General features: G+C 37.9%; 1 protein-coding gene across 11 annotated transcripts in view; it reads right to left on the bottom strand.

The window, feature by feature from the left end:
* Positions 1–24745, bottom strand: part of LOC106946065 (dedicator of cytokinesis protein 3) — a 164636-nt gene extending 139891 nt beyond the window's left edge. For 4 of the 11 annotated variants that reach the window (XM_015030167.1, XM_015030169.1, XM_015030168.1 and 1 more), the window contains exon 1: positions 23900–24735. In XM_015030167.1, coding sequence (XP_014885653.1) covers positions 23900–23936 — 37 coding nt within the window. In that variant the 5' untranslated portion in view covers positions 23937–24735. Of the gene's footprint in view, positions 1–23899 lie in introns of all 11 variants that reach the window. The other 7 variants (XM_015030172.1, XM_015030174.1, XM_015030177.1 and 4 more) reach the window with 5 other exon arrangements.
* Between the last annotated feature and the right edge of the window lie 399 nt (positions 24746–25144).

Below are 25144 nucleotides of genomic sequence, written 5' to 3'. Positions count from 1 at the left end.
CCTTCTTTCCAACAGAAAACATGCATTTTTTAAAGTAGTTAAATTCTGCATGGATTCTTTCAGGTCTTGGTTAGATGAATATATCCTAAAAACAACCACTTGTTTTTTTGTCGTTTTACTTTCCTGAGATCTGAGAAAAACTTAGAAAAGAAGTAAGTCACAACATATTTTATATAATTTGTAACTGATGGATCTTCTCACATCAGCTCGACTTATATTGCAGCACAGTTATTATTATATATTATGTATATATTATGTATTATGTATATTATTATATTTCAGATTACTAACTACCTCCCAGCTGCATGGTGGGACGGCTGGTAGCCCTGTTGGCTCAGTCAAAGATGAGTTCAGACTAAATAAATATGCCTGACAAGGAAGAAGCAATGGCGACAGTTTGTGGGATATTTCTAACAGAGAATAAAACAGTACAAAGAAAACATTTCTATATTTTAAATTCCCCTCCATGTTTCCGTCACTTTGCTCTCTTTGTTTTCAGGGAACAACACACGTGCTTATTAGGCTAAGATAATCCAGTATGTTGAATATTTCCAATTAGAGGTCTGAGCTGTTCTCATGTCCTTGAGTCTTAACACACAGGAGGAATAACTCCTAAAATTATCTTTAATCACGATAATTGGAACATCTTTATGATTGTCAGAAGGGGCAGATCTGGTCAAAAATCTGCATAAAAATCTTGTCATGTAAAGCAGGAATTTGGCTAATAGGCTATTATGTTCATTTCAAAGTTATCTGTGGTAACATTAATCTAAAATGGAAAGGAAACAAAGTGAACAAAAAACTAATTTAACATTTTAAATCAAGGAAGGAAATCTCTAAACACATTAGAGTTCATCCTGAACAGTTTTAACAAAATAAATTTTTTTGAAAGCAACTCATAAATGGATTCAACTGATTAAAAACTGTTGAATTTGATTATTGGTCAAAATTATTCCTATAGTAAAGGAAAGATAAACCTGTTAAAATCCATTTACTGGAGCATACCACACTGGTAACACGATTTTGTGTGATAATAACAAGAAAAAAAGTAAGGTTTAAGAAATGACATCATTGATTTGTTTTAACCATAACTGAGATCTAAACCTGTTATCTCAAGCCCATGAACTGAGTGTGAAACCTCCTCCAGCTTCTGGTCAAATTGACAATGGGTCAAAATGCCTGGAAGATACAGAACTACCATCGGTCCTCACAATTATAGATGACCCAAACACACAAACAGCCACAGTAACAGATGTAAGGAGACAAGCTGAGGACGGCAGGAGCACTCTGAAGGTCACTTTCTTTGTTTTTCTTTTCACACAACAATGCTTTTCAAAAAAAGAAACTTTCGTCAGCAAAACTGACAGTAAACTGAAAAAGACTCAACTCTTAAATAATTGGAAGTCCACCTCTGCTTAAAACTTCATCAGTGCATGCTTGTGTCATAGACTAACACTCATCTCTCTGATAGTTAGCAGATATGAACACAACAACATGGAGCCCTGCCCCCATGTTGTGTCCAATAATAACAATGTGGGGCAGTCAGATCAGCCAGATGTTTGTTGTTACATTTCTGCATGTCAAATTACGTGAGCACCCAGTGGCAGGTGCATCTACTGTATCTCCACTCATGCATAAGTTAAACATTGCCTGTTCTTCTGTAAAACTCTGAGCTTGATGTACTAAACTGCTGGATTGTTAAAATATTCTACATTGTCCAAGTAAAAACTTGGTACTCGGTCTGAGCAATAAAACATTCACCCACTCACAGGTCGGTCCCTTAGTGCCTCTTATCCTCAACCTTTTTTGTTAACATTTCAATACATTATTTCTCTGCCTTCACCTGGTTGGTTGGCTGGTTTATCGCGTGACCTAAAGGACCCCAGTGGTGAAGCATTAAGGGTACTGGTGTCCAGATGGCCGTGCTTGCCGTTCCTGCCCTGAAACTGGAGCACTGGGCTAAGCTTCCATTATACAGGCTTAAAAAACACACACTAATCACCCAACAGCACTCTGCACAATCGCCACTTTTAGAGGATGCCACCAGGATCCGATTGTGTCTAATCTTAGAACTACTCACTCTATCTGAGAATAGCATTCACTGCTTTCACAAGTTGTACACCTGGGCATCACTCCTATAACTGTACAATAAAAAAGCTTTCTTTTTTAAAAAAAAAAATAAATTAAAGATAGGTTCAGGTGTTTATTGTCAACAGATCTTCTAACTTTAACAATAAAATTGGTGTTAATTCAAACTGCAACATCTGAAGAGTTTTAGGTAAATAAATATAAAAATGCATTAATCATCACTTTAAATTGTGGAAAATAAGTCATGCATTATCATGTACTTTGATGTAATTCCTTACAAGCTGTTCTCTCCAACATATTCTAGCTAACGCAGAACTTCTTGCAGTAGATTTGGGATAAACTGTGTTTTTAATCTGTTCGTGTTTTTATTGTCCTGAATCTTCTGTTTATGGGCAGCAGGTCAAGCAGATACAATCAGCGGTGGATCAGATCCTTAATAATACCACAGGCTCTGTTTGAGGCCATCCAGGGACCTGCTGGGCAGAGGTGATGACCTGTTGTGTATTTTCTCTTACAAAACCACACAGTTAGGTCAATATGATTCTACTGAGTATTGACATATTTTTGGGGGGAAACTTGTTTCATAGTTGGAGGTTAAATCTTTGGTGCGTTCGCTCTGTAGTGTGAATGCTCCAGGTCAGAACATCAGTCATGTACAAACTCTGAAGCCAAAACTTTTCTCTTCACATTCTTCTTTAAGAAAGCGGAACTGAATACAGTACACTGCATTCACATTCACACCTCTTGAAGGCCTCAGTGTATTTTATATGGGAAACCACATAGTCAGAAGTTGAAAGAAAATCGCACAAAACTTTAAAGATGAAAAGTGACATGGACTTGTATTCAGGCCTTTTTGAGTAAACACCTTTTGCTATGAAATCAGATGCCAGTCCTTTAGAATATTTTTTTTTTCAGGTTTGCACATTCAGACACAGATTGCTTTGCCCATTCTGCTTTGGCAACCAGTTCATGCTCAGTCAGATCGGACAATTAAGAAGTCTTGTCACAGATTTGTAATTGAATCTAGCCCTGGCTGTGTGTTTCCAGTCGTTGTCCTGCGGGAAGGTGAACATCAATCTCAGTATAAAGTCATTTGCAGTTTTCAACAAGTTTTCTTCCAGTATTGTCAGGTATTTAGCTCGATCAATCTTCCCATCAACTAAGCAGCGGCCTGTAGTGGGGGTTATTTTTCTTCACCAGGAAAAGGGAAGACAGTCAGAGCTGATGGGAGAATGGAAAATCCAGATTATTCCAGGAAGGAAATTTATTAGAGGATCCAACAACAGAATTGAGACTGGTGTACAGTGTTGTGTCAGTGTGCTGCGTATAACAGGAGCTTAATAATTTTTATTAGCCAATCAGTGCTTCTTGTTGGAGGATACCAAGCAGAGTCAGGGGGATTCTGCTTCTCTGCATGAATACATTTCAACTTAACAAAATAACAGCATGTGTTCTGACAGAGCCTTTGCTCAGCCAACAATAGTCATACAGCATAAAAAGGAAAAGCTTCTGTAGCGTTTTCTAGTTCTTTCAGACTGGGATTTTAATAGCTATTTCCAAGTGAACACCTGGAAAGGATAAATTGGATTCAAAGGCTCAGTTAGTGAAGGATGTTCCACTTTTTGGGCTTGGAAGGATCATAGATTTTTAACTAAAGCTGTAGAAAGCACTGAAAACACAGGCAGGTGTATGAAGACAGTAACTGCAATGACACATTCAGAAACATCCAAACTATTAAAAGGTTCACATCCAAATCACCAACAGGATGAATTCTACTTTCAGTGGAGGAACTACAGTGTCATAACCTGTCCCTCTGATCCAGACTGTTCCTACTTTTTTCTATCCACATCAGATTGTTGCAATACTGGTAAAGATTAGACAAAACTGGCCTGTTCACATGGAGACGGGCTATTTGTAAGACGAGGCACCATTTGTCGATGCTCTCCAGAAAATTGGGATGAAAGGTTAACAAGAGAGGCGGTTAATTAAATCACTTGTCACAAAGCACTAAAATATTTAACTTGATTAAATATTTACTGTACAGCATTTCATTTTGAACTACTTTAAGTGTACTTAAATGATGCTGACTGAATTATGTGATGATGATGATTTTTTTTTTTTTTTTTTACAAAAGGAATCATACATTTACATGTTGCAGATTAACACAATATTGGAACTAAAAGTGATACTAAAGGGAAAAAAAACACCAGGTTTTCATATATTTTTAACAAATGATCTGAAGTGTGTGGTGTGAATATATCCAGCTCCCTCATAGCATGACTGAACCTAATAGGGCGTGAATGTCCACTTAAGCTGCCAGTCTGGGCAGAGAGATCATTACTCAGAGAATCAGAGGCCTGAGGTGAGCTTAGAGGAGCTAACAGGGATCCACAGCTCAGAAAAGAGAATCTGTCAATAACCTTTAGTTGTGTGCCACACAAATCTTGCAGTTTTCAAAGCCTGCAAGAAAGCCTTAAGAAGCTTTGTTTTCAGTTTTACAAACTAACATGGAAAACATGTTCTGGTCAGAGGAGACACAAATAAAAGCTTTTAGTCATGTGGAGGGATGCGAGGTGTAAACTATGCAGCAGATTCTTATGGTGAAACATGGTGGTGTCAACATCATGCTATGAGGATGTTTTTTCTTAGTAGGGACAAGGAAGCAGGTCAAAGCTGAGGGAGGTTTGGCTGGGCAAAATTTAGAGCAATCCCAGAAAAAAAAACAACTGTTAAAGGCAAGAAAAGTTCAGAGTTTCACCTTCCAGGAGGAAAGAAACCGTAAACCGTGAAAAGTTCAAGGAAAACTTTGGCAAAAGTTCACATCAGTTTTTGTTCTCAAAAACTGATGTGCATGCATAAGCAGTGCCTTGTAGAGTTGAAATTTCAAATGCAACAATCTGTTAGTAATTCACATTTGTTTATAATTATGTAAATACCCTGAATTGTGCCTGCAGACAATATTCACATGTTAAAAGCTCTGCCAATCCGACTTAAAACTCAGTTCATCGCTCACATCGTCTCCAACATGTACTGAGCTGGAAGCAGGTCAACATTTATTGGTTCCAAGTTTTTCACAGAACCAGAGTTATAATCACTAACTCTAGATTTTAACTGAAGTCATTAACAGAGGAGGCAGACAAACCAAAGCCAAAAAGAGTTTAAGAACAACATGAAAAGGTCCAAATGTCAGTTTCTCTTCTTCAGTAGTTTCAGTCAACAGTGCAAACATTATTCTTCGTTTTATGTAGAGGAAGCAAAATATACGAGTCCATCTTTATCCATCAATACCACTCAGTGGGTGCGCTTAATTTACTCATCCTGGCCTTAATTTACTTCCCTAAGATCCTGTCCAAACTCAAATCCTTCATCCTTGCTTTGTGCCCAGTCATGTATTACAGGTTTAACAGTCTGCCATCTTAGCAAATTGTCTCATCCCAGAAAAGCGCTTAGTCAGCTTGGCTTAATGATGTCACTTTCATTCGTCCTCCGTCCAACGCAATACCCCAGCTGCCTCTTAGGGGCCCGGATGGGTGTCAAGTTATACATCTCACTGACTGCGAGTCGGCGGCTTAGTGTTCCCAGCTCAGATCAGCTACTCATCATTCATCCACACGTTTCCCTTCAAAATAAAGTTCAAGGCTCTAAAACAAAGATCTTGGACACAGTTGATTTAATATTCTGGTTTATGTTTGTACAGTTATTTGTAATGTCTTCTTACTGACAAAGGCGGCCACTTACACCTGCAATTAAGAAGCTATTAAACCCACAGAAAGCATCTAGTACCCAAATATGTGCATTTAAAAACCCGAAAGATCGATGTTAAGTGTTTATTTGGTGGAAGGTACATAAGATGTTTTACATTTGACTTCGGTGAAGACTGTCTGGCACCACAATAAAACGTCTCAAATTGCGTTATTGTAAAGTCTTTACTTGTGTGGCTTTAAGTGGTTTGCTTGGCTTTTCATTTATTTTTAATAATATAGCATCTATCAGTAGTTATGCTATGACGCCAGAATATGTTTTTCTTTTATCATAATCCCATTCATATTTGAACGTTAATCAATTTCCAGATGATTTCCTGAAAATTGTAGAACATTTTTAAAATGTATACTTTTGAGAAATTCAATAAATCCATCATAACTAAGAATTCCCACAACTTTTAGTCAATAAACACACAAACGAACATGTACTTTGATGCAGTTTGCTCATTTCAAGAAAAATAAAATAAAGGTTGGGGGTCTTATGCTTCCATGCATAACTTGAGTAATTCTCACACTTTGTAGTTCTTAGAATAAAAATACAAAGAGAGGTACTTGTTTCATTATTGGTAGAGAAGCAAGTACACCCTGTTCAGGTCACCAGTTCACATAAGTATTCTGAGTGAAATATGCAAACTAAATCTTGTTTATTCTTCTTCTTTTTGATTGCCTAAAGATTTTCCAAATGCTTAGGGAATATTATAAAGGCCCAGGCATGACCCATATTATGTCATCATATCTGCAATCAGGCCTCATTTATGTCTGATTAGATCTCTCATATCCTGTATTTTAATTTGGATGCAGTAAAACTGCTCTGATTCTCAACTTTTCTTGCCTCAAGCATCGGAAAGCGAAATGAATCAAATCCGTTTTCTGAAAATAAATAGTTTACTTAAAAACTCATCTTTATGACACTCTTTATTAATGTGCATTCTTGTTGTTATGGAGTAAACGTGCAATGGTTCTCAAACTTTAAGTGAAGATAACCTGTAAACTGAATTTTTTTAAATGCTGGGTATCTGTGCTGGCAAAGTGTTAGTTCAGCTTGATTTTCAAAGATGCATTTTCACTGTGGTTTAAAAAACACTAATTGTTGTTGTTTTGGTAACCTTTCAGAGGTTTTACCAGCATTTAACACATCTTAAAGCTTCACATAGAACATTTTATAATTCTTTTTCACAGTCTAATTTTCCATCCACTCAGTTCTATGAACAGATGGAAGATAACATTTATTCCAATTTAGTGGCTGCTTTTCCCCCAGTCAGGAGGATTTATTTCTACTAAGCGTTTATTGGCTTTTTCAACCCCAGGGTGAGGAATCGTAATTTGTTGAATCAATTAGTAACAGCAGGCTAATATTCATAGCTGATTTGTGGTGGTTATCCAACGCTAGCTGATGATCGGAGCTATTCTATCTGCACTCATACAGGGAACAGACGGAGAAACACTCGGAAACGGGGCCAGTGTAGTAAAACAGTACATGTTCTACATTTAGCTAAATGCTTCTGTGCATAATTTGCTTAATCTTGCTTGTCAGAGCAGACTATTAGTGAAGAATTTTAATGAGTTAGAGACAAAAAAAAAGAGCTAAAAAAGATTGAAAATTATGTTGTGACTGTAGTAAGTCTAATTCAGTTTATGAATATCTAACATGTTCCCAAAGAGAAATTAGAAGCGGTATTTTTGTTTATTTCAAGAAAAATGAAAAAAATAAAAATAAAAATAGCAACTGCTACTATAGTGCTGGTAAGTGAAAAGGTCATTTTTAGATAATTGCAATGATCTATTTCAAGATTTCAACATATACATGTATGACCACTTAATTTTTAGCATTCCTGCACTCATGCCCAAGGTGAGATTAGGAATCCCCTCTCAGGTGCCTTGAACTCTGCCTGACCTCCTAAGCTTATGCTTAGGATCAGCAACACTGATGACTTTAGCTACAGTTATTATTCAGACTGAGGTTGATTTTCTTAGAAACTCTTTTGGCTTCATAAAGACACATTTTATTTTTCTAATGGGGGAAAACATCATGTACATGCCTTGTGATATTTTTTTTTACAATAAAAACATTGCAACAACACTGATAGAAGTGGATTCAACAATACTTAGAAAATTGCACTCAAAATGTTTAGGTTGCAATCTAAACATCTTGAGACTAATACTAGCCATACAGAAGCAAAAATAAAAATAAAAGCACTGTATGTTAATTAGAATAAATTAGTGTACCGCTCAGAGGGGGAAAACATTTTTTTTTGTTAAGCCAGTTCAAACTAAGGTAACAAATCCTGAAACGATGTAACGAGCTTCACCGCCGGCCCTTAATTAGCGGCTTGGGAACAAAAACATTTGTCGATCTGCATGAAAGATTTCATCATATGCCTGAAACTCATACAGACTTTAAAACACATCGTTAGCAGTCTAGAACCTTTTGAAGCATTCGTATTTGGTACACCAGTGCCTCTTAACCACATCATTGTTCTGCAAAGCACCCTAACAATGCTACGATTTATTTATGCAAATAAAAAGATTAAGAGTTGCCCAGGAAAACTTCAAAGCAAGTCAGAGGTGGTTTTATTGAATTTAAAATCAGAGGAACACTACTTCGCTATGCACACCCTGAAAACAAAATCCATACAGGTAAAAAAAAAATTTGACTTTGATTTGATCTGCAGATTTTGACTCTGCAGGAGTAAGATGTTTATTCTTCATAATGCTCAGAAATGTAGCATTTTCTGCTTTGTAAAATTCCTAGTAAATCCAATCAATGAAATTACAAAAAAATGTGTTTTGTGGAAGGGTTTTAAAGTTTTAAGGAGCGGATCAGCTTCTCACTGGGGAATTAAAAAAAGCGTGTTAATCTTTAATAAAGCAGTTCCATAAATCCAACAAAGAGAACTTGAAAATCCCCACATTGCCACATAGATATCGTAATACAAGAAACGCCGCTACAAACCTGCAACTTTCAGTGAGTCTTACACTTCCTAAAACCTGAGAAGCCAAATCTACTCAGGTTATTGAAAAGGTCCATCGTTTGCCTGGAATTAGACGGGTGGAGGGACAGGGCTAAAATGTAAGAGTGGGGGGTCAGAAAGAGAGAGTTGATGAGTGGATCTGAAAAGATGGAGCATAGGTCAAAGGACACGAAGATGGGATTAAAATGACTGAGGGATAGAGAAGCAACTTTTAATGTGAGCAAAGAAGAACACAGTAATAAAATATTTAAATATATGGTTTATAATTTATGTTGATAGATGTTAATTCCTAGTCGGCTTGCGGACCGCTCTCCTACGCACACATTTACGGTGTCCTTAATATGCAGACCACAGCAGTAACTACATCCGTTACCACACAGGAGTGGTGCAAGCATCTCCTTTGGAGGATTAAGAAGGTCCTAATGCCGTTAAGAGTCTCCACTGATGAGTGCTTTTTATGCATCCCTCAAAGTTTGGAAAACTGAATATTTAAGATTTCTTGCTTTGAACCGTCTCATGAAACATTTGGCTTGTGTGGGTTTCACTTAATCCAAATTAAATGTGCTCATTTTCTTATTCAGCATTTCACAATCTAATTAGTTGGAGGGTTACAGAAATACAATTTAGATGAGGCAGAGACATTCATTTTCAGGGCTTACAGGAGCTGTAACCCAACTAAAAGATAAACCAGATGAAAACAACAATTACGGTGGTACAGCTAAAGAGCGGTCTGATTTTTTAAAAGGTTACTCAGTGTTATTGATGTCAAACTGAGGTAATCAGCAAAATTACCTGTTTAATTTTGCTGGCATGAAATCTAAAAGTTTCAGATTGTATTTATGTTTGCAATGTTTGCTGAACATTCTTAACTTGAGTCCTACAATACGTGTCTTCAAGCATCAACTATGAAGTCTAACCAAAGAAAACGTTCAAATAGTTTTAAGCCTCGGCCAACATAAAATAACACCCGAGTTTACTTTGATCTAAATGTTTCCATTGCAGCTCTGCGTCCATGTTTAGGTCTGCTGTCCTGCTGGAAAGTGAACCTCTTATCCAGTCTCAAATGTTTTTCAAATAAGATTTTCTTCCAGGATTGCCCTGCGTTATCCGTCCTCCCAACAAGTTTGACTAGCTTCTCTAACCCTCCTCTATTCCCACAGGATGATGCTGCCACCACCATGGCAGGGGGGGATTGTGCCCAGTGTTTTTATTTTCTTCCCATGCCTAATGTTAGGATGCCAAAAAGTTACATTTAGATAGTTAGAATATAACTATAATATGTTCAAAGCTTGAAGATTTTTTTTTTTTGTTTTACAGCCTAATCCTCTTTAAACTCCTCCACGTCTTTCTCCCTGGCCATATTTCCTGAGTTCTTTGGTCTTTGTGATGCTGTTTGTTCACGAATGTTTTCTAACAAACCTCTGAGGCCTTCACAGAACTGCTGCATTAATGCTGAGATCAAATTTCACACAGATTAACTATTTACTAATTAAGCTTCAGATGACAACTGGTTGCACTGGACGTTATTTGGACTGAATGCAAATGAAAGCTAAACTTTTCACATTTTTATTTATGCTTGCCCTTCATAATTACATGCTGCTAAAATATCTGGAAGTTTGTAGTTGTAACAAACTTCCAGAAAAAGTGTTTTCACATGGCAAAATGTTGAAAACACTTTTGCAAAGAATCCCTGATTATCATATCATGTACTTTTCTTCTTTTTGGACGGTGAGAGGAAACTAGGGTACCCAGAGAAAACCCAGCATAGACAGAGATCATCCACTCAGAAAAGCCCTGAACAGATTTTGAACTCCAGATTCTCTTGCTGTGCAACTCTGACCGCTGCTCTAAACTGAGAAATCATTCCACCTCAGCCGTTATATGCACACAGGGTTTAAGAGCTAAGGTGAAAGTTAGATGCTAACAAGAAATATAGACCATTATGTTACATTACCCTCTTGAAAGCAGTGTAACCTGAAAAATGGCAAAGAAAAAAAACACACCACCCCATTTTCTGTTGAAATGAAAAGGGTTTTTGTTATTACCAACAGTATATTTTTCTCCTGCAGTGGTCCCAGTTCCTAAAGCTGGACAGATATTTTAGGTGAAGCACTAACCCATTAGCCTTAATGGTACAGTAAACCCATTTCACCCACAGACTGTCAGAGCTGCATAGGCTCCCAAGTAGCTCATTGACCTTTAGTGCAGCCCCCCTTTCAGTGTCCATCCACTCAGTGAGGCCTATTACCAGCCCATTATTGTAATTCAATGGGACACTGAATGTAAGGTAGCCTGAAGGCCACACACATTAAAGAGCCACACAGGTCCACATAACACCTCCTCAGACATGCATGGCTGTACTGTACTTATTACCCAAAGAAAACTAAAAACTTTTACTTTATTAAAATATTACTGATATTGTTATAAGTTTTTTATTTCCTAATTATTACTTCCCCACTCTCCCATAGACCCACTTTCCCTTTTCTTGGACATTTCTTTAAAAAAGACAGACTTCAGAAGTACATAAACTTCCAAAAGAGTCATAGGTTAATCAATTCAATGGAAAACAGTCATGTAAAAAAAACATTTCGAGGTTAATCAATTTTTGCAAAAGGTTTCCTAGTAACTTTTTAGACGCACGTGACGAAAGATTAGAAGAGGTGAAATCCACCTGTTAAAAAATACAAAGCCAATATTTTTATTTTAACTTGCAACTTAAAACAGAAGAATATGCTGATGTTTTATTATTATTTTTTTTTATTTAGTCACTGGTGTCTCTAAGATCTTGTCTTGCCTTCATTACTGTGGCTCACTAAGGCAATTTAACAAGCAGAAACACACTAACTGCTTATCCCACACGAGGTCCACAAATACTACATGAAGAATGGACTTTGGGCACATACGGTACAAAAAGGTTGTTTGCCATTTGAAAGTCATTTGAAGCATGGGTTAGGGTTTCAACTAAGTTGGACTTTTTTTTTTCCATATATATATAAATGTACATTTAACAACTGCTGACCTCGACTCAAATGACTTAAAAGCAATGTGAGCATATTGACAAGGCAACATTTATATAAAACTCACTTACATTCCCACAGGCTTTTTAAAATGTGTGCCCACAAGCTAAGGAGGTGTTTTTCAGTGTTTGATGCTTGAACTCACTGTTGCATTCAGATTTTGCTCTCATCTCCAAGCTCTGTTGTGCTGCCTCGGCTCATCCAGCACACAAATAGTCCATCTCAAATTGCAACATACATTATTAAATGTGGTATGTTTTAAAAAGACATCTTACTCATCTTCACTTACTCGCTATTTCACAGTATTTTCAGGTTTTCTAACTTTGCCAGTAGAATTTTAAAATGGACACACCCCACAAAATGTCCTTTTTAAATAATGTTTTGATTTTGCCACAGAACTCCATATTCTTGCAAGATTGAAGTATTTTTTTCTTTTCATTTTAAAAATGTGTTTAATTGCTTTAAAACCTAAGCCTACGTTAAACTTCTACACAATTTTTTTTTTTACTTATGTTCTCTAAGAAAACTTTAAAGCGCTGTGAGGGAGCAGAAAAAAATCTCCCACACCAGGATGAAGCACACATTTACACTGACAAAAACCTTGTTAGTGTTTTGTTATGCATTTCTTTTGAAGTCCACTAAACCCTCTCTCTCCTCAACAAAAGCTTCCTGAAGGCAGGATTCATGGAGAGCACATATGATGACAGACTATAATGACTTCACCCTGAGGGAATTCCCTACTCATCCACCTCATTGGAGAAGAAGCTTTAGCTTGATTTGATTCAGTTTGCTTTCTATATTATCTGTATTAGTTTGTAGGCAGATTTATGTTGTGTATATAAAATAACTTTAGTAACATGTTGTATATATTTATTGGTAAGGGTACTGTTTCTTTTTTTGTTTAAAAAAGCTGCCTGAACTACTAATGCTGTGACGTTGGTGCCAGAAACTGGTGAGACATCTTTAAAAACTTCTTGAAAATTAAAAGAAAAACATTAAGGCTTCGGAAAACTAAGATGAAGAGACATCTAAAAGTTGCATGACACTGGTCCTCAAGGATGGGAGTATGAGACTTCTTGTATAATACATAAATCTGAATAAAATACATTCAAATTTGTGGTTGAAATGTGAAAAAAAAAAATGAAAAAGTTAAAGGTTTACAAAATGCTTAAGGAAGGTGTTTACAATGTGCAGCTCAAAAGAAAAAAAAATCTTTCAAACCAAATATTATGCTTAAAGCTTTTAAATTGATGTACCATTTATCACTTATTGTGTATGAAATCATGAACTTTCAGAAGCACTTTCCTGTCTGACAAAACAATAAATAATGATATCATAAATTACTGTCAATCTGGATCCTCCAACAGAAAAAAACAGAAAAAAAGAACGTTTGTCGATGATGATTAAAAGTAACTTGAAACTCAACCTCAGTTTGATAATGAAGAAATAAAAACCACACAGACCAGAAAGCTGAGCCTGATGATGGATGGAGCAGAGGGCCGATTATGTCTAATAATAGCATTTCTACGTTAAATATTCATTACATTGAGTGAGGGATTGATGAAAAATAGGGAGAACACAGCAGGGGGAAAAATAGCTGTTTAGAAGAGAAAGCGAACAAACTAAAACTGACGCACAGAGAAACAAAAATAAAAAAATTAGAGGTACAACTATATAGACGTGGAATGGAGAAAAACTCATATCCTGGAGAAATAAGAGCTGCCTCCAGACTTTTTGTGTCGACCACAATTTGTGTCTTCTCATATGCAGGGCGGGGGTTTTGCTCCGTGTGCATCCAAGAAATAAATCCAGATGTGGAACATAGGAGGAGGTGTACATCTTATGCCTGATGTCTGAATAAACAACTGCAAGTCTCCCCTTGGTGTCCAAGCTTGTTAATAAATCAACTTGAAATGAACATGAACACAGAGCCGGGCATAATTCACTGCCCAAATAGTTGAAACATATATACATATATGGTAAGCATTGGCTTATGCAGCACAAGTTAAGAAGATATCAGATGTGAATCAAGCTGGAAAAAAATATCTAATAAAATCTATTTATTTGTTGGATACACAGGGAGCATTTGCTTTTCTTCTGTTACTCATCAACCCAATAGGGGCTGCACAACTAATCCACTTTCAGTTGCAAGAGGACTTGTCAGAATAGTCAAGACAATCTATGCTCATTTATTTTAGTCTAAAAAAAAATCATTTAATTACATGACAAGACTGCCTGCCCTACTCTGCAACCCATTGACAACCAGCTGCAGGACAGAAAACCTATTCTATTTTATCCACTAATCAATAAATAGACAGTTGGGTCTTGCATTTGAGGAAACAGCTCAAATCTTAGAAACAGTTTATAATTACTTTCTTTTCTTATGAGAGGATGGAGTAAAGGGGAGTACAAAGTTAACAAAAAGGCTTAAAGCACAAAAAACTGTGAATTTCAGATGAAGGTTTGAACATTTTAAACATACTAGTCCCTTTCATACAGGAAGAGAACAAACTGACCTAACTCAGTTTTATTATTTCAGTTGAAAATAGATCAATCTGCTTCTGTGAATCCCAACTTAGTGTTTGGAACCTGTCCTGTCAGAGCGAGCCAGCGCTAATGGCATAACAAAACACAGAAACCTGCAGGCTGGGAAAAAGTTGGCTCTTTTACATGTTTTATGCAAATCACTGCCAAGTTACTCCAGTTATGAGTAGGAATAGGCCGTAATTACTGGAAGCACTTAACAGTGTGACAAGGACTTACAAAGCATTAGAGAAGTGCTCCTAACATTTTCCAAGGAAACGAATGACAGACTTCTGAGAAGAGTCAGTCCTTTTAGGTGTGAGAGGGGACAGTGGCCTAGATGTTTCTATCCATGCCTTCCAGGAATGAACCACTTAGGTTTCACATGTAAAATGAAGGAACAACTCACTTTTCCCATTTGCTCCAAGACCTCTTTGACTAAATTATGTCAGATACACATATTTTTCTTGAACAAAAACATCTCACTGTGTCTTATCTCCAGATATAGTTGCGCAACTCTGCACTTTATCCAACTAGAGGCCTTAATTTAGTTGTTTTGCCTGATCCGTTTGGCTTTGGTTATAAGTCAAAATAGCTAAGTGAGTAAATAAAAGGTTTTCCCAGTTTTATTTGTATGACATAATTTTTCTGACCCAGGAAAATGTTTTGGTTTCAGACACATGTTTTGTTTGGTGGATAACTTGCTCCTTTGTATGTGATAGAAAACAAACATTCTTAAACATCAAAACAGGTCAGTTTCAGTTGGCGTTAATGAAATGTAAATGTAGATTTTCTGATTACTTAACTCTAAAATAAAAAAAATATATACCCCTTCAATTCAAATATAAACTCAGGAAAAATCTGATCACAGCCTATGACGATTGCATGTCTGCAGTCACAAATACAGTATTGAGTGGTTACCCAGCACTATGCCACTGATATTTTATAAGTGAATGAGTCAGCAGCTTTTGGAATAAATGTTGATACCAAACCAATACGTCTCAGTGCTGAGAGATCAGGGCTGTTTATGATGCACTTCTGTTTTCTGAATGAAAGCAGAGAAGTTGGCTTGTTGTTATGGCGATTGTGCAACCCGTCCTACCGGGGTGTCTGCGGAAACCGAGAGTAACCATAACAACGGCGGAACTTTCCTCCAGAACGCAGAGCCATACAAACACTAACCGTGACCCACACACGCAAACTCCCACAGCGGGCTGACAGTGCCCACATCTCAGCCAGAGCCTTAACAGAGGAGATTCTTTCTTAACATGAACCATTAAATGCATCTTTAATATTTACTTACTTTTTATTGCTTAGAAAAGTCCAACATCTTTTTTTTTCTGCCAATTACAGGAAATAGACATACAGCATCCCTTCATCCTAACATCACCATGAGGCAGCTGTCCACTTTTTTCTAGTTGAGTACTATAATCATAGACTTTACAGTAAACCAGGTAAAAACACATTATTTTGTTTCATTCTGTTTTCCAAGTATATTCTTATGAATATGATGAATACTCCATGTTTCCAAACTCAGTATGTTATCATTAAATAATCTTGATTTTAGTGTTGATCAAAGTAGTTTTGTGATTTTTTTTTTACCTGCTAAAAGCATTTGCCTGCTAAAACGGAATGAGTCAGGAAGATAAAATGACAGAGACAGAAATTGGAAATTAAGTCTCAAGTCTAAAATGATGGTGAGAGTTTAAAAAAGGATTGTGGGTATATGCTGGATTTCTTTGAATCAACATGAAATAAACTATTAGACTGAGAGGGAATATAGAAGAGGTCTATTTATTTTTCATGAGAGGGACACAGTATGTCCCCAAGCAAGTGTGCAACCAGCAAAATCCACCCATATATTACAGAGATCAACACTGTGGTGTTAATGCAAAGAACCACTTATGCTGACATCAACTTGGATCGGTAACAAGGTTTGCAATATTTCACTGATGTGTAAATAATTTTATTATCATAAAGTAAAGCAATTACAGGACGCCGCCACCCATCACCAAGGTTCATTAAGCTCCGAAGTCCAGCTGCTCTGCACATAATCCTCTCGAGTCTCTTGCCTTTGGTGTTTTGCCCTACTTGCTCACTCTGATGTGGGGAAACAGTGAATGCTTTAGGTTGATTGTGGTCTCAGTTTTTCACCTACAGATTGTGAATGAGTGCAGCGGCTGGAATTACATGACACAGACCAAGACACTGTGATTCATGTGAAAATCCTGCTGCACCCTCATGGCTTGGCAATTTAAGCAAGAGGGGCAAAGAACATAAAAACCGAAGGTAGAGATCAAACGGGAAGAGCGCTCTCCTCAACTACAACATTGGTTAGATGAGTTTCAGCACCATGGATAGCAGCCAGAATCTCAGATTGCATAAGTGAAATCTTTCATAGTTTTTACTTGCTAATAAAAGAGATATTTTTTGAGTCAGTGAAATACATTATCCAAGTACAATTACCTGTCTTGAGTGTGGTTTAAAGACCAGCTCAGTAGTACAATGTGGATGTACTCACAGAAGGAGACACCGATTTCCCTTTAAGAGCTATAACTTAAGACAAAATAAGAACAGCACTCAAAATATTATTTCTAGTCTTCTTGCCATGAGCAGTAATTAATTACGCTCATTAGGAGCAGAGACAGTCATGTTGTGTGTGTGAGCGCAGTCCAGATCTGTCTTTAGAATCTGACATTATAGTTTACTATGGCTAGGGCAGAAAACGCTACAGAAACGCTCGTCTCCAGCTGTAAATACTGGAGGACTCAGGACCTCACCCTGAATATGAGCTGATCGAAAAACTACCAACATCTCCAAATCCAAGGATTGACAGATCAAAAGGATAAAACCGAGCAAAGTTGCTGTACATTGTTTGGCCTTCCTGTAAACGGCTTGAAGTTTTGCACTCTCTCGCCGTCCTGCAGCCTGAAAAACCAACAGATATGTCTTCATATGCGACTTTTCTAGTAGCTTCCTGTGTCTCTGCTGACTTAAGAGATGCAGCAAAAACGTTAATTCAAAACATCAGCTGGTTTGATGACTTTCTGTAGCAACAAATGTTTTACATTTGGGATATGAAATAAATGCAATGTTGATAATTGATAGCATTTTTATAAGATATGTAATTCAATATTACTACTATTTAAAATATACTTTTTGCTATAAGAATTGTATGTCAGTTTCACTGAGGATATTCTGATAGTGTCCTAATGAAGCAGTTGGAAGATTAACTGAACTGACTAAAGGCTCTTGGTAAAGAGCGAAACATCAGCACTGATCCATGTTATTCCTACTAAGAGATAATATTCCGGTAACATTTTATGGAAAGCTGCATCCAAGTTAGAAAAACTGTTTCATTTATTATTACAGGTGCAGAAGCTGCAATTTGTCTGTTTATGCTTTCGTTGGACACCATCATTTAACTGCAGTTTTACAACATAAATATTTCATATTTATATTCGCCTTAATTTTATTTAGAATGGGAGTATTTACATCTCCTCCGGCACATCGGCGAGATGTGCCCACACAAAAAATATACATAAACCTGTTAAGGCATGCTTAAGGCATTCATAAAAGTGCCCAGTTACTGCCTATAAATATGCAAATATGATCCAAAACCTCACTTTAAGAACAAAAATCTAATTTTATTCAAACATTTTCTTCTGACTCAATCTATATGAAGGAGGCCAAGGTTTTCCAGAGATGGTTGCTGAAGTAAGAAACACACATTAGGATTCAACAGAAAAACACTAATAGAATCTCCAGCAGTTGAACTCATCAAGTGATCCTTCCTGTCTCACATCCCGAACACATAGTGGCAAACAACAGATGGAAAGAGGAACGAACAATAACCAGCTCCTGGGAGGCAACGGAAAGATGTTTGATGTAGACCCTGTCATGTTTCATAGTTCTTTCACACTCTGAAGGAAACCATAACAATGCTGAACTAAATATCCCTTTCCTGTTAAATTAAAATCAAAGGAATAGATTTGGATGCCCCAGCAGCAAAGTTTTTGGAGATTCTCAGCAGCAGTTGTCAACACCTGACAAACCATCAGAGCGTCTGGGACACTCGGCTGCATCACTTTTAACTGTGTCATACAAAAACTCTCTGCTTCAACTATGGAAGACTCACCTGGTTATGTTATGTATCAGGGGAAATGTGGAATCTCTTACTAATTAAGCATTTTCCTCCTCTGAGAAAAGCTTGTATAACAGCACTTTCTAATGATTAAAAGTGTAAATCTGGGTCACTAAACACTAACAGCCAGGAAAAGCAAGCAACATGCCGCAGAGTGACAGTTCAACAAATTTCAAGTTCAAATGCAGTTCAGCTTATCGTGACACAGCAGGCGGAGCTTCATTCCATTAGCGGGCTGTTAAAGGATGCAAAAACTGCGCACTATATGCAGATTATGGTTTTATTTTATTTTTAGCAGAAATAATCCCATTGATAAAACGAAAAATCATAACGGATGTTTCAAAGCTTCTCCATAAAAGTTGGGACGAAAGAGCATGAATAAGCATAAAAACCTTAATCCTACTTAATACATGGCAAAAGATAACTAGATCTTACCCCCATATTTTGTGAAACATAACAGCAATAAAACTGAAAATGCTTAATTCTGAATCTAAAGTGCAGTTTGGACATGAAGCTCAAAAATCGAAAACTATTTGATTTGTAGAAAACTTGACAGAAGACCAAATGATCTCGCACGCATGCACACACGCACATACACAGTCAGTACACTAATAGCTCCAATATCCTCATAATGTAATGGCTATACTGCAATGCAGAGCATCAACAATCACACTTTTAACGCCATCTGTGAAAGCTGCTAAAGCTCTTAAAGAGAAAATAAACAAAATAAAAGCAGTTGTTCTGTTTCCCATCTTCAAATGGAAGATGAAACGATTACTGTATAATACAACACACAAAGTCTATATACATGCAGTATAATTAGCAAAGACATCCACAGGCAGACATACAAACTCAAAAAATCATTTCTGCCACAGGTAAAATTGAATAAAAAATCTTTAAATACTAATCTCAAACTGAAAAGTTTTGCAAAATTCAAACCTTTAATTTAAGATTGTGTTTCAGTAAAGTTACTTGTGCACAGTTGTTGGTATTCCAAGTGATTTCTAAGGTCTTCTAGTAAACTACGACTTTCTGTTATGTCGGAATACAGATATGACATAAAACAGAAGCTGAATTATTGTAGTCACTGGCCACTAGGAGGACCAGGATCCATGTTCATCTTCCCAGCACCAATAGTGAGCAGGATGGTAGGAGAGGTTATACAGGCATTTTTGGTGTCACTATATAACATTAGATACTATCTGCATATAAAGTGGGTGATGCTGTGAAACGACTTTCTGTCCTGTAGTCTCAAATGTAAAACTAGGAAACATTTGGAGTTTGCTAGTCTCAGCTGAAACTTTTTCCCTTGGTCAGATAGGCGATGATTGGGAAGAAAAACTTCAGGGGGGTTTGGAGTAAAACAAAAGACAAAAATATGAAAGCCACCTTATATCAGCATGTTGGATGATCTTTGACGCTGTGGGACCAATTCTCTCCTACGGGCCCCAAGAATCTTGTTAGAGTACAAGGCCACAACATTTTAAATAAAAAATCTGTTTCACTCTTTCAGAACAGTATTTCTTCAATAAATCAATTTAACATCTTTTTATTCATCTTTACCAGGGCGTGCCAACATCTGGACGACCAATTAGGGACATTACTCAAACCAAGTAACATGACATCCTGCTGCATAATACATCAACATTTTTACTAAATTAAGTCCAACCCTAAGAAAATGATTTGCATAAGAGAAATGTCTGACAGAGTGCTTCATTGTCTGGGGAGAAGTATAATAATGGCACCATCTGTAGTTTAGTACTGGAGCTTTTCAAATCCGAAAGGACACTACAGTAAGTCACAGGGAGGAAAATTTGAAAGGTTGGTTCAGGATAAATGGGTCAGAGCGAAATCAGACTAGATAAATTAGGGACATAAATTACACATCAGTTAATTTCAGTGTGACCCAGTTTAAACACTGGGTTTGCTGGTTCATGCCTCTAAAAATTCTTCAGCATATCTGTCATTTGCTGACACCGCGGTCCAGCAGCTGGCAACGTTTCAGCTCATAACAAGCAGGTTCTGGAAGTGACCCAGCTGGCTGGCTTTAGCCTTATTGTGAGAGTTTAAATCCCCCTCAGTCGGGGAGTTGGTTTTAATAACTTCTTAACTTTTTCATATAATGAAGGCAAATAAGGTATTATGTTTTTAATTCTGCAAATACGCTGATGATTATCAAAAGATGGAGCCAATAAGATTTAGTACCACATAATTTCAATAGCTGCTACGATGCGTAATTTCAGACCTTTAGCAGGTATAATTGATGAACGGTATGTCACTTCTCATGTCCATCTCTCTCTCAACCCATCCATGTGTCAGTATGTGTTCTGTGTCGAGTGTGAGAACTGAGCAGTGTGCAGTGCAGCCCTGGGGGAGGTGAAGCTTCATTCAGGAACCTCTATGGGTGCCACAAAGCTGCATTCATGCAGCTGAATAGCTGTTTTCTACAAACGAGGCACTAGTCATCCCAACTCCATTGGAACGCCTCTATGAGTTACCACTCTCTCTGCCTTGGTATGCATAGCCTTATCCTGCAAAAATCACAAATGCTCGGATTACCAAAGGCCACAGAACACACTTGCATGACAACAATGATACCAGTTTCCAAGTGCGAGTTCTTCCAGGATTTGTTTGATCCCAATATTAACGCCGACATTAAAGACTTCCTGATGTCTTCTCTGTTGTGTACCTATTTAGTTATTGATGTTTACAAGAAAGGATCATGAGAGAACAAATGAGGGGAAAAAAATCTGCTATAATTTCCATTTGATGTGGAGCAGATTGTGATCAAAGAAAAACGGAATAAACTTCGAACATCACTTTAAAAAATAGCCGACAAATGATCGCAAACTCTCGCAGAAGAAATTATTTTAGTGAAAAAAAGATGATGAGCTTGTTTCCCCCCATGTAAGTCATGATGAAGTTTAAGCTGATGTAGAAGAGGAGATAAATAGAGCATGATCAGAAAACTAAGCCTAAAGTCAAAGATGGGGATGGAAGGAATAACGTCTCATTCAGATTCAGCTAATGTTTGTTTCCAATTAACGGAGAGCTGGAGTCATGATTCCCCACATTGACTTCCTGTCAGCTGAGTCCTGCTTCCTCCCACAACCCTTACTGGTGTAGAGTTTCCCCCTAATCGGTCAACTGGAACGGTCTGAGCAGCTGTCAATCGATAGCTCTGACCTCTGGGGTTTGGAGAGGTTGGAGGTCTGTTGCCTCATTTGAAACACTTATGCAAATTTTGTTGGACTCTCTAAGTCCACATGAGTTTTCAGATGGTGTTTTTGCTGCATGGGTGGTCCCAATTAATGAGCAAATGTTTTAAGGCTTTAAAAACAGTTTTTTAGACACTCAAAGTTCTTATGCAAGACTGAATGCTGAGAATTTGCAGTTTTAGGGGACTTGGTAAGCCTGAGGAACTCTGGAAAGACCAGCAGACGTTTTAGGCACAACTACACTTCTAGTTCAAAGAGGCATCAAGAGGAACAAATTACGTGAGGATTCCAGCAACAACTCCAGGACTGAGAAAACAACTTTGTGAACAAGTCAACGCCTTTTGGCATCATCATTAAATGAGATTTGGTTGAACTAAACAGGTTCAAGTTTGGACTATTTCAGTATATACTGACCAGCCACTTTATTAAGCAGACCTATTAAATCTGAACACAAGTAATTATTCACCCAATCACATGCTGGCAACTCAATTACTTAGGTATCAAGACGCGGTAAAGGCAACAAGAAGAAATTGAAAGTGATCGACAGAATGGGGCAGAAAGGGTATTTAAGTGACTTGGCATGGTTGTTTGTGCCAGATGGGCTGGTCTGAGCACATCACTGCTGATCAGCTGGGATTTCTACTCTGAACAATCTCTTGGGTTCATAGAGAATGGCCCAAAAAAAGAGACCATGTTTAGAGAGCAGCAGTTGTGTGGATGAAACTTCTCTGCTGCTGTTAGAGGAAAATGGGGGAGACTGCTTCAAGAATGCAGAAGCTGAAATAATGACAACCAAGTTATGCAGAATGATGTCTCTTCATGCACAAAGCGTTAGAGTTAATAGTGTACAGAAGATGGTCAGATGGTGTGGTCAGAATGTTTTCTCATAACATGAAAGAAGAGCTCTATCCTGGCTTGTCTCAATGGGTAAGGTTATCAGTGACTGTGTAATGGTGTGAGGAATTGTTTTTGGGCACACTTTGGACCACATATTAATATCTATTCCTCATTTAATCAGGGTTGCTTTGCTGACTATGACCAGCCATTTATAACCCCTGCTTCTGACGGCAACTTCCAGTGGAAAACTGCACTATGTCATGGAGCTCAAACTACCTCAAATTGGCTTCTTGAGTTCACTGTTTTCCAGCTCTCACTTTTGGGGCGTTGTGGAATTGGAGATTTGCATCAAGGATGTGTAGCACATCCATTTGTAATGCTTTTATACAAGTCTGGGAAATAACTTTTGAAGAATGTTGTTTGAAACTCCTTGAGTTTCTGATAAAACGGACAGAGTGTAGGAAATGTCCAAAAGACATTTATCAAATTCCAAATGAAAACACCATTGACAACTGATTATAAGATTTTATCATCCAAAAACATTCCTGGCTTAGGACAATTTAGAACAGACCAAGGTGTTTTTGTTTGATTTTTTTTTAAAAGCTCAAACAACAAAACTACTTTAGGTGAAAATGTATTGAGTGATGACCACAGAATAATAAAGGCATTCAAGAAAATTACATAAGTGTATGGCACTGACTGCTTTCAAGGATTATGTACATTACTTCGTGTGAGAGAATGATAACAGGCAAGGCAGAGAGAATAACTGAACTGTGGATAAGCGGCTAATGGTCCCTAGTAAAGTCTTCTGAAACAATTAACTGTGATTCCACCACAGCACAATAAACTCAGATAGATCCCTGCTGATTCACCGTGGTCACAGATCACTGTCCACTGGTCCTATCACTCTTTTTCTTTTCCATCAAGTTTTACTGGATATTAAAGCCTACATCAGGCTTTCTGGGGTCTACAAATTGGTCTGTCTCCTGCTGCAGCTCTTTAAGACAGATAGCCCACTGTAAGATTCTTGCATCACCTCTTGTAGAAGACCTTCAAATCAAAAGTACAGGAGTCAGAGCTACTGCATTCTGAATATGCTGATACAGACAGAGCAAAGTATAAAAACTATTCCACTTTTAAATATTTTCTCTGAGAAAATGCTTCAAGATTCCAGTTAGGACAGGGGTTATGCAAGATCTACAGCCAACATTATTAAAGAGTCAGGACTGGAAACACTTGACTGCTCAGCATGACAGTCCTCTCTGTGAAACAGATGCTTACAAAATGAAGAGCCACAGTGATAGAGAACTGTGTTTTTGTGTGTTTGTTCTTTACTCACCAACACCGATTTTCTCGTCTTCCGTGGGAGTCCACATGATGTCCCTCTGGAAGCAGAGCAAAATCCCCAACAAAGTCTAGTCACCCGAGGCGTCGCTTCATAGAAATCCCGCTGTGATTTCACCCAGAGAGGGGAAGGGAACCAGGAGGAGAGCCGCGGAGAAGAAAAGTTTACCTCAGGAAGATGGGAGGCAAAAATAATAAAAATAAATTCTTTCAAGTTCTTGAAGTTGAAGGTGTCTCAGTTGTTTTGACAGTGACCAGCAGGGATGTTTTATCCCATCAGGTTTGGCGCATTGTGCTTGTCCATCTCTGCTGAAGTACAGCTATGAGGCAAAGAAATCTGATAAACAGGCGTCACTGCGAAGGGAATCTGTGGGCTACTACTTATACACCGGTCTGAACGCTGGTAAGACAGGTGGGGGTGCATAAAGAGAAGGAAGCATATACAACAGATCCTGACTGAAACTAAAAAAAAAAATAGCGCAAAATTTACCAGGGAAAAATGTTTTCGTTGATGGTTTTGGTCAAGGCTCATAGAACTCCTCTTCTCATTCAGCGCAGCATCCGAGTTCCCATGAATTCCATGTTGTTGTTTTTTAAGTACACGCATGCGTTAACGAGTTGCAACTACTTAACTTGCCCTGCTGCAGACGGAGAGGGAATAAAAAGAAAGAAATGCATTCCCGTCTGGGAGCCCGTGTTGGACTGCGTTACACGGTCCAGAGAGGGAGTTTAATGTTGGAGCGGGCGACTGTTTGTCTGCTGCAGCAACCGATCATTAAAGGTTTTCTTGTAGTGACGCGACACGAGCTAAATTGTCACATAACATCACGCAGGTGAAAATTGCTAATCTATGCGGGAGACGGCTCGGAAAGCTCACCAACTAAATGTGAGCTGTGGGCACATATTAGGGCGCGCTACGTGAGTTGAAAACATCCATCCATCCATCCATTTTCTTAACACCCTTGTCCCTCAGTGGGGTCGGGAGGGGTGCTGGTGCCTATCTCCAGCTAACGTTCCGGGCGAGAGGCGGGGTACACCCTGGACAGGTCGCCAGTCTGTCGCAGAGTTGAAAACATATGAAAATATATTTAATATCCAAGTGTATGACGCACGAGCGTCAGAAGCAATGACTTTAAAGACTTGACTTTAAAAAGTGACACGACATAGTTCCTCGTGTTTCGAGTGAATTACTTTAGTGCATATTGACAAATATGTGTGTTCGTATTGCTATTGAGGCACA

Source organism: Poecilia latipinna, unplaced genomic scaffold (assembly GCF_001443285.1).
Source record: "Poecilia latipinna isolate Pla-1442-1.1 unplaced genomic scaffold, P_latipinna-1.0 Scaffold174, whole genome shotgun sequence".
Classification (NCBI taxonomy): Eukaryota; Metazoa; Chordata; class Actinopteri; order Cyprinodontiformes; family Poeciliidae; genus Poecilia; species Poecilia latipinna.
The sequence above is the reverse complement of the archived record's forward strand: the minus strand, read 5'-3'. Positions and strand labels throughout refer to the sequence as shown.